The sequence below is a fragment of the Hypomesus nipponensis genome, chromosome 24 (genome assembly GCF_054491055.1).
Source record: "Hypomesus nipponensis isolate SF chromosome 24, ASM5449105v1, whole genome shotgun sequence".
Lineage (NCBI taxonomy): Eukaryota > Metazoa > Chordata > Actinopteri > Osmeriformes > Osmeridae > Hypomesus > Hypomesus nipponensis.
The window spans coordinates 2,451,105-2,460,327 of NC_140384.1; the positions used below are offsets into that span (position 1 = coordinate 2,451,105).

At 42.5% G+C, this 9,223-nt stretch overlaps 3 protein-coding genes across 8 annotated transcripts; 2 read left to right on the top strand and 1 right to left on the bottom strand.

Moving 5' to 3' along the window:
• The first annotated feature begins 8 nt into the window (after window positions 1–8).
• On the top strand, window positions 9–1,485 carry mrpl41 (mitochondrial ribosomal protein L41). 3 transcript variants are annotated; one of them, XM_084690364.1, is made up of 2 exons: window positions 9–78; window positions 922–1,485. In XM_084690364.1, the coding sequence occupies exon 2, from the start codon at window positions 943–945 to the stop codon at window positions 1,348–1,350; it is 408 nt and encodes a 135-aa protein (XP_084546490.1). In that variant the 5' UTR covers window positions 9–78; window positions 922–942; the 3' UTR covers window positions 1,351–1,485. The 3 variants fall into 3 exon arrangements, with proteins under 3 accessions (XP_084546490.1, XP_084546492.1, XP_084546491.1); XM_084690366.1 differs by lacking the exon at window positions 9–78 and adding an exon at window positions 112–221; XM_084690365.1 differs by lacking the exon at window positions 9–78 and adding an exon at window positions 125–240.
• Window positions 1,486–2,046: 561 nt separating this feature from the next.
• On the bottom strand, window positions 2,047–5,814 carry dph7 (diphthamide biosynthesis 7). Of its 4 annotated transcripts, XM_084690199.1 has the most exons (11): window positions 5,787–5,814; window positions 5,616–5,673; window positions 5,067–5,247; window positions 4,782–4,915; window positions 4,598–4,685; window positions 4,342–4,436; window positions 4,027–4,184; window positions 3,683–3,755; window positions 3,496–3,561; window positions 3,195–3,367; window positions 2,047–2,871 (listed from the first exon to the last, which is right to left on the bottom strand). In XM_084690199.1, exons 3-11 carry the CDS (start codon window positions 5,205–5,207, stop codon window positions 2,408–2,410), a joined length of 1,392 nt encoding a protein of 463 aa, XP_084546325.1. In that variant the 5' UTR covers window positions 5,208–5,247; window positions 5,616–5,673; window positions 5,787–5,814; the 3' UTR covers window positions 2,047–2,407. The 4 variants fall into 4 exon arrangements, with proteins under 4 accessions (XP_084546325.1, XP_084546328.1, XP_084546327.1 ...); XM_084690202.1 differs by lacking the exon at window positions 5,616–5,673 and having other exon boundaries at window positions 5,787–5,808; XM_084690201.1 differs by lacking the exons at window positions 5,616–5,673; window positions 5,787–5,814 and adding an exon at window positions 5,426–5,609.
• Window positions 5,815–5,859: 45 nt separating this feature from the next.
• Window positions 5,860–9,019, top strand: dimt1l (DIM1 dimethyladenosine transferase 1-like (S. cerevisiae)). Its single transcript, XM_084690203.1, has 12 exons — window positions 5,860–6,040; window positions 6,229–6,302; window positions 6,584–6,670; window positions 6,756–6,817; window positions 6,918–7,011; window positions 7,125–7,174; window positions 7,278–7,401; window positions 7,647–7,739; window positions 7,869–7,933; window positions 8,064–8,127; window positions 8,331–8,437; window positions 8,518–9,019. The coding sequence occupies exons 1-12, from the start codon at window positions 5,983–5,985 to the stop codon at window positions 8,558–8,560; spliced, it is 921 nt and encodes a 306-aa protein (XP_084546329.1). The 5' UTR covers window positions 5,860–5,982; the 3' UTR covers window positions 8,561–9,019.
• The last annotated feature ends 204 nt before the right edge of the window (window positions 9,020–9,223 follow it).

Genomic DNA, 9,223 nt, shown 5'->3' on the forward strand with positions numbered 1-9,223 from the left:
TTAGGCCAATCAACAGCGATTTCATTCGTAGGCAATATCATTCTACTGGCTCTAAAGAACTGAAGCATTGTTGTCAAGGTTAGTGATCCCCGTAATAATAGTGAAAATTGTCATATTAAACGTATTAGTCATCTATTTAGGAATTATTAGCAAACGATTTTCAGTAATATGATATTCAGTGGCCATGCTGCTGACACTGTCAAGAATGATGTGTTTTCAAGGTAAAATGTATTGGACAAGGTATATAGCTCTAACAAGTAGTCTAACTTGAGCTACCAAATGTGTGCTTGAAGTTACTGTACAATTGGTTAACGCTGGTACAGTACTAATAGGCTAGTAAATTGTACCAAAGCCAAGGGTCAGAGTGTAATACATCAGAAGTTGGCAACTTTAGCTTATCTAGCTAGCTAGCCTGGAATGCTAGATAATGCTAGCTAGCTCTACTTTAACAAGCTAGCTCTAATACATTTGCAAATAATCTTGCTCAAAAGCACAATCAACAGTCACTCTACAGTAGGCTACTGTACCCCTACGTTGCCTTTCCAGACACGCCAGCATTCCAGAATTTGACTACAGTAGCTATAGGCTTCTAGCTAGGCTATTCTGTCTTTTTTTAACGCCACTAACGAGATGTTAACTGGCAATTAAAGTGGTGACGTTCCCATCCCACACTTTTATTTTAAGCAGATAGCTAAATTGATCACAATACGATGTCATACTGTATTGATCCTCGCTAACACCCAACACTGTTTGGCAAGGAGACATAGAATTGGATCATTGTGAAGGTTCCTGATTATAAATTGTAAACTTACAATTTTTTAACAGTAATAATAGTTATTATAATAGCATTGTGCAGTCATTGTGTCAGCAGTCCTTGATACTTTTGTCTGATTTTTTTTATTTTGAATTACTGCCAAACAGGTGGAGTAACACTTGAATGCAATGGGTGTGCTCTCAGCGATTACTCGGGGCATTGTGAGAGGAGCAGATCGTATGGCTGAGTTTACCAGCAAGCGTGGCTCAAGGACTCATTACAAAGGCAGAGGAGCACAGCCAACAGGACGACTGACGTCCAGTCGAAAATTCATCCAAGTGCGGGAAATGATTCCACAGTTTGTGGTGCCTAATTTGGAGGGTTTCAAGCTTAAACCCTACGTATCATATCGCACCCCTGCTGGAACAGAACCCCCGGTCACTCCTGAGAGCCTGTTTACTGAAGCCGTTGCCCCAAAGATCAAGAAGGACTTTGAGGAGGGGACTTTCAATATGGAACAACTGCAGAAATACGGATTTGAACCCAAACAGGAAGGAAAGCTTTTTAAGCTCCATCCAAAGAACTTTGTGCGATAAGCAGACCCCACTGAGTGGCCGATATCGAGCACCATTATTTGTTTTTGTGTAATTGAAGATGTTGGAAATTGTTATAGCCAATATTGTGAAGCTGAACGTGTTGTTGAATTTCATTGAATAAAACATAAAACTGTATCACGTAGGCTACTTGTTCATCAATTTCAATGTTGTGCTCTATGTTCTCTTAACGCTTGTGCTGCCTTCGGGTCACATGACCCATAGGTTATAACGAACTATTAGGTTGTGTTTACCCAATTTTAACCAATACAAAAACAAATAATTTAATTTTAACCTTCGCAATGTGGGGGGTCTGAGACAGCCCGATGGTTAGAAGAAAATGCTTCACTTTGTTTTTGTATGCGGTAAAGTTGGCGCAATACGACGGTGGGTCACAATGATCCGAAGATGACAACAAACCGCTTGTCAAACATTCACATATCCTTCTCACGGAGGAATCCTAACTATCTTCTCTGTACAGGTTAGGAAGAAAAAAATTGACATGCAAAACCCAAGAATGAAAACGTATTTATCATATCTTTACAATAATTATTAAATACCAGAGAATGATATGGTGTTGACTTGATATGAGTGGATAACCATGGTGGTGTTAAGTGATACTCCTGATCCGACATAGTTGGACTAAATACAATGTGGACAAAAAAGTGAAGGTGGAGAAAGGGCACAAATGACACTGAGGAATTTTTACATTTTTTATCCAAGTATCAATAAAAACTCCACAAAGATGTGCCAAATGCTTGACACATTGACAGCACAGTGAGACAGAGATACCAGGATGTTTACAGCAAAGGACATCCTGCCACTGTATAATACATTTTAAATTTGACTGAAGCTTTCATAGCAGATATGTTAGAGTTGGTATTGGTGCTGGTAGGTTGGTGTGTTTCAACATTCAAGTGAGGTTAATCAATCAATCACCCCGATGACCCATACAGAAATTATATAATCTATTGCTCCCTTTTCATTATGTACTCATTCTGTGCATGAGTCCTTTGATAAAACGGTTTCAGTACAAGTCTTAAAGACCTCTGTGCGTCTCCTATTTCAGCGCACTGGCCTGGCTCCCGGCTCTCTCGTCCTCTGCTCCTGTCCCTCCCTGTCCCTCGGTGGTGCTGTCCTCTTCAGGAGTCCAGTCCCAGCGCCACACATGCAGCATATGGTCATAGAAGGAGCAGCTGGCCAGTAGGCAGGACATAGAGGGGCTGTCAGCAGCCGGGCGGGGAGGCACACCTGCCCCAGAGCAGGAGGGCGAGGAGGCGACACATTCAGGGATGTATCGTCCTGCATCGTCCTCAAGCGAGGTGTCAAAGCTGGCGGTGGGAGACTCATACTGGATCCTCAGGTGTCCTCCGCTCTCTGCCAAGCACTCCTTGGGCTCCGCGGCTTCATGTGGGGAGCCAGGAAGAGGCCCGTCCAGAGACATGTGGGACCAGTCAGCACCATAGGCCAACGAATTGTGGAGGATGTATGAGGCGAGGATAGGACAAGAATCTCCGCTGCCCTCTAGAGGAACACATGAGTAAAACTTGATGAAGTTTTGCATCTATAACTTTTATGAACTAACTTGAATTACACAGCAATTCCTTAGGTTATTAACATTTGTGACCTCCTTAGAAAGCACATCATGTCCTCAGTTGGACTAAAGAGATAGATACAAAGGGCAGTACAACTGCTAAGTCATAGCCCCAACACATTTTTTGGGCTGGGTTTCAGGCTGAAACACCTGAAATTGGGAAACAGGCTGCAGGCAAATGTTGATTGGACAGTTTCTTTCATTCCCGTGATTTAGAAATATTTTGTTGTCAGTGAATGTTCCTGAGACTAACCAAGGGCTTGCTGGCAGTGCAGGATGTGGAAGTCATTATGCATGCAGGCAGCCAGCAGAAGGTGCTCATGGGTTGGATGCCACTTCAGTCTCCAGACTCCACCACCAAGAGAGCTCTCACTGAGGGGCTGACGCATGCTCCTGCCGTCCCACAGCAACACCTGCTCATCATAGCTTTAGAAGGCAAGTTTGGACATTGACACAATTATGTTTGCTGATAAGATTGGTCACCATCTCTATTAAGTTGTGTGTTTTTTTTTTTTTTACAAATCAACTCAAATAGCAACGTTGTTGTCATTTACCTGCCTGTGGCAAGAATGTGCTCCCTGTGTGGGTTACTGTGGATACTGCATACACCCATGGAGTGCCTAGTAAGAGGGGGAAAAAAAGGTTCTGCTTACATTTGGCCCTTGTGAAGTTGGTGCACCCACTTACTTTACCAAGACGGGTATGAGGAATGGACGTTGCACCACTAACAGCATCTCTCACCTCTTGCTGGTGAAAGTGGGGGAAGAGGGACCCATCCTAAGATCCCAGCCCTTAAGTTTGCAGTCATCCCCACCTAGTGCATTCCATTAAGATGACGACACAGACAAGCATGCAGACAACAAACACAAAGTCAACCATTTGCAATGGAAGATAAAGAACAGGATGTATATGCCACGTCACAGAACCAAAACAGGACTGACAAATTAAAATGATGTAAATGCATAATCCTGACATTGTCTGGGCCAAAGTCAACATGCACACATCGCAGACAGACATTGAGGCAGTTAAACAGGGACACAAGGTCTGACTTGGGATAGACTGTACACTTCAGAGGGTGTGTGTACCAGAGTAGATGAGTTGAGTGTCCCAGTAAGAGAAGGCCGAGATCCAGGCCTCAAACTGATGAGCCTTCCACTGTGAGATGATTGACACACTGGCAGACTCCCCCAGAGACAGAACACTGAGACAGCCAGCAGAGTCACTGGCCACCACACGGACATCACTACAGAAGACATCGGAAAAACTGTTAGGAGGACTACTACTAGAGTTCAATGACCTGGATAACAAAACACTCTGTAGGACCAAGCTTCACATTATCTGTACGTAGACAGGATGGAAACCATACCCATAGTATTTCACAAGCACTCTGTTTTAGTCACCTGTCACCTCTCCCAGTGGACCAGTCCAATGACAGAGCCAACCTGTCCTCTCCTACTTCTGCACTTGCCACAGGTTTCAGATCACAGCGGCCTTCCTACCGGAGACACAGATCCATAAGAGCAGGGGCCGAGCTATACTGAAATCTACACCATGCGCATTATATGGTATTATAGTATCACTATCTCGAGTTGAGGATCTATAGTTAGTGTGCTAGATTAATTAACATCGGAATGAAAGGCAATGTGGGTACCTCACCTTACTGGCTGTGAGTGTGTGCAGTTGTAGTTCCCCATTGGCTGTAGCCATTCCGAGTAACGGCTGTTCTGAGACTGGCACATGACACCTGTGAGCAAATTCATCAACACAAGGTTAGCTGAAGACAAATCTTCCAGCTATATAGCAACTTAAATGTGTAGCCGTGGACATAAGGGTTTTTTACCATTTTAAATCCAGAATAGCTGGCGTGTCAATGCGCTGCAGTTCAGTGAGGGGTGGGCACATAGGTCCTTCTTGTCTAAACTGAAATAGGTAGAGTCTGCCAATCCGATTGGGTGCTGCAGTCCCTTCCACAGCCTTTGGGATAAGATTAGTAGTTAGTTAGTGGTAGTAGTGGTAATGGATGGATATCCACCCCAGCATCATTCCTCTGTACCAGGTCACAAACATACCAGTAAATGTGTAAGTCACATATACATCATATTTTAATACACTGCAGTGCACTCACCCCATCTTGGCTTTTCTGCAGTTGGTATGTTCCACATGTCAGAATATTGTGCCACTGTGGGATTGGACACCACTCCACTGTGTCTGCACTCAGTTCTGTGTCAAACACCTGTAAACTGCGAGTCCTTGACTTCCAAGCCATATCCAAATATTCTGCATACTGTGCCGCAGCAATATGATTTCTGAAAATATGTCCCCCCCAAAAATTACCACCCTGTTGGATGACATTTTACTGTATGACCAGCAGCTAAGACACACATACCATATATAGTGGTAGAACTGATCGGTCCAAATGTGTATTATTTTACTGCAATTTTGTAGTTTGTTAATTCGGTGAAGTTGTGCTGGTATGCTGTGTACCTTGCTAACGTTAGCTTGCTAACTTTCCTCGCTGTTACAGGAAAATGATCTAAATACCATAAGCCATTGCCCGTCAAATATATATATATATTGTTATCTGCATCTGACTGCGTCAATAATATGCACACTGTTATGTAAATGTATAAGCATAACTAACTACTGTACTGAAAAAGAAGAAACATAAACATACACGTGAAGCAGCCACTGCACAGCGCACACTTGACAACTTCCTCAACCCCGTTACGTCACTAAAAAGTGGGCATTTAAAATCCAAACCTTTCACAATGTTGCAAAATCAATCTGCAACCGTGTTGTTTTTAAGTTAATTGATTTGTTTAAATATTCCTAAAACAATACATACGTTTAACGTAATACATCCTTTCTAACACTGTTCAGTTTGTGGACACTTGATAACAGGATGTGCGTCAAAGCTAGAATCCACCTCCTCCGCTGTCTGTCATCAACACGTGTGTGGCCAACAATTCTCTCCTCTGCATTCTGGATTACGTTACTGTATATGTCAAATTTTCTTTTGGAGAGATCACACAGGTTTAAACATGCCGAAGGTTCGATCAGAGAAGAAAACTAGGCAGCATCAAGAGGTCAAAAACCAAGGTTTGTTTGAAACTCCAGCTGGCATCGCCTTAAAGTTTAGGAATATATCTAGCTAATAGCTATCTAGCTAATCGTTAGCATGTTCGATTACCAAAAACTGGATACAGTAGCCGTTTTGCTTCGCGTTTGTGTAATTAAATGTTTGCATTGCTTGGATATTATATTTGAAACATTTGGATTGCGTTTAGGGATCATGTTCAATACGGGCATTGGTCAGCACATCTTGAAAAACCCCTTGGTAGTTAATGGAATCATCGAAAAGGTAAGACGTTACCCTTTCCATTGTAACACAAATATGTTACTGCCGAATGAGCATTGCTATTACAATGCTAACATGGTATCCAGCAGAAGTTAATTGCTTCCCTATATGCTTGCAGTCTATTTGAGTCGTGCACACATCCGAACCTAGAATTGAATATCCAGTCACCATGCACGGACAATGCAATAGTGTCAAGTTTTACTCTGCTGATCTGAGTCTGAGATTTGACTTGTTTATTGTAGTAGACCTATTTACACCGGTCTGTTTTATATTTGTGTCTAAAGGCAGCTCTAAGGCCGACAGATGTGGTGTTGGAGGTGGGTCCTGGAACTGGGAACATGACAGTTAAACTATTGGAGAAAGCTAAAAAGGTGAGATTCTGTCCATCCAGCATGTATGAAGTTGTCGTTTGAGGACCTAGAAGCTGATGTTGCTGTATTTTGTCTGTGTTCCAAGGTGGTAGCTTGTGAGTTGGATGGCAGGCTGGTGGCAGAGCTTCAGAAGAGGGTACAGTGCACGTACGTTTGTAACAAATACACATGAATCCCCAAAGATAATCAGACTAAATTGTTGAAAATATTCATGACTAGTTTTGTGACATGTTGTCATCCACAACAGACCTATGCAAACCAAACTACAGATATTGGTGGGCGACGTCCTAAAAACAGAGCTTCCTTTCTTCGACGTGTGTGTGGCCAACTTGCCTTATCAGGTAAGAATTTGCACTCTATAGTAAGTCATAATTCCATAACTATAGATATCTGTAGATCTTTTTAGCAGTTTCGCACCTACATCTAACATTTTCTTTGTCTTTCAATTGGTCAGATTTCGTCACCTTTTGTTTTCAAGCTGCTGCTGCATAGGCCATTTTTCAGGTAAATATGGTCTGATGCCCTGTAATTGCTCCAGTGTGTTCCCTGATTGGCTGGTTGGACGCACCACCACGCCTATCCACATGTTGACCCTGTGCCATGGCAGGTGTGCAGTGCTGATGTTCCAGAGGGAATTTGCCATGCGTCTGGTTGCCAAACCAGGAGACAAGCTTTACTGCAGACTGTCCATCAACACGCAGCTTCTGGCACGTGTTGATCACTTAATGAAGGTCAGTGTGGTTTACATTTTCTGGCAACCCAGCAAAACATTACTGCTTTCACATGTACCTAACCACTGAAAGGGGGTTCTAAAAATGTTTGTGGCTTGCCCATAGATATATTGGGTTCGAAAAATTACACACACACGCGCGTGCGTATATGTATATATGTACTGTGCTACTGATAAGACAAGTGCACATACGACAACCTAAAAGAATATGCCAGAGAATGAAAATGTCCTTGATCCTTTTTTCAGGTAGGGAAGAATAATTTTAGACCCCCTCCAAAAGTGGAATCAAGTGTTGTTCGAATAGAGCCCAAGAACCCCCCTCCTCCTGTCAACTTCCAGGTGAGTCCTGCTGCAAGGTCAATCAGTAGGTAACTGCATATAGCATATAGGACTTCTTGGTGTTAAGTGTAGTTGTTGTGCAGTACATATTTCTGTGAAATACATTTTGTGTTTTTGTACTCCCAATAGGAATGGGATGGTCTTGTCAGAATTGCATTTGTGAGGAAAAACAAAACACTCAATGCAGCTTTCAAGTGAGTACCAGGCCCAGTCCAAACACCAGGGCCAAATAAACCTCCTGATCCCTACATATGGCATTTATCATCATCATGATGAAACACAAAGTGAGAGGAACCCATATAATACTAATGTTGTCAATTGTAGGTCCACAGCAGTTGAGCAGCTGCTTGAGAAGAACTACAAGATCCATTGTTCTGTACACAACGTGGTGAGTGCAAGCTTACCATTCCCTGGACTCATGGAAAACACATTTTATTATTAAATGGTGTTTTATACCAGTTACAGTCTACCAACAGTTAAATATTTTGTTGTCAGGGACAGCAGTCAGCTAAAGTGTTGGTAAGCTATACTGTAATTTGTATGCAGTAGATTTTTAGATCAGTGTTCTGTTCCTCTTGGTCATTGGAACAGGAAATCCCAGCCGACTTCAGCATCACTAAGAAGATTGAGAGTGTCCTCCAGGTGGCAGAGTTTAGTGAGAAGAGAGCCAGGTCCATGGATATAGACGACTTCATGGTGTAAGTAGATAGTTGTAGCTCACTAAACAACTTGTTGTGTTCCATCATTTCTCAGTTGTTCATTGATATGCTGCCCACAGACTTCTCCACGCTTTCAACTCAGCTGGAATTCATTTCTCATAACCGGATGAAGACGCAACACCATACAAAGCCATCCTGAGTCAAATGGAACAATCATTCTTTTTCTGATTGGACAGATGAGTTTGAGATAGAATGACCCACCTGCCTTAGAACCCTTACGTGGTACCTTTATGTAAAAGAAGCTGTCAATGAATTAACAGAAGTGATCTTGGCATATATTAAATGTACATATGTAATAGATCAGAGGCAATGTGTACAGCTGTGCTATGAAGTGATACAGGTATTTGGTCAGTGTGATGACAGTTACAGATTGAATATCACTTCCTGCTGTCTGGGTCAGAGAACCTGAGTCTAAATAGCTTTTGGGGACTGTGACTCGGGAAGTGAAGGCTCAAATGGCATTTTTACATGCAGTGAACTGTGATGCATGTAATTGCTTAACCTGTATCAGAGACACATGTTTATTAAAAGACCCTGGGTTGATAATCCATTTCTATAAAATGTAACATTCATTAAATCAACCTTTAACTGGTGCAGATAGCAAAAGAAGACAAACATTAAGCCAGGGTCTTATCTCTTGTACTTTAAGAACCTATCTACTGCTGTCTCTGTCCTTGCGCTGGTGACGTCATTCTGTTTTATTGACTGCCCTCCAGCGCAAGTCCCTGGTCCTGCGTCTAGGTGGTGCTGGTGACTGGGTTCACA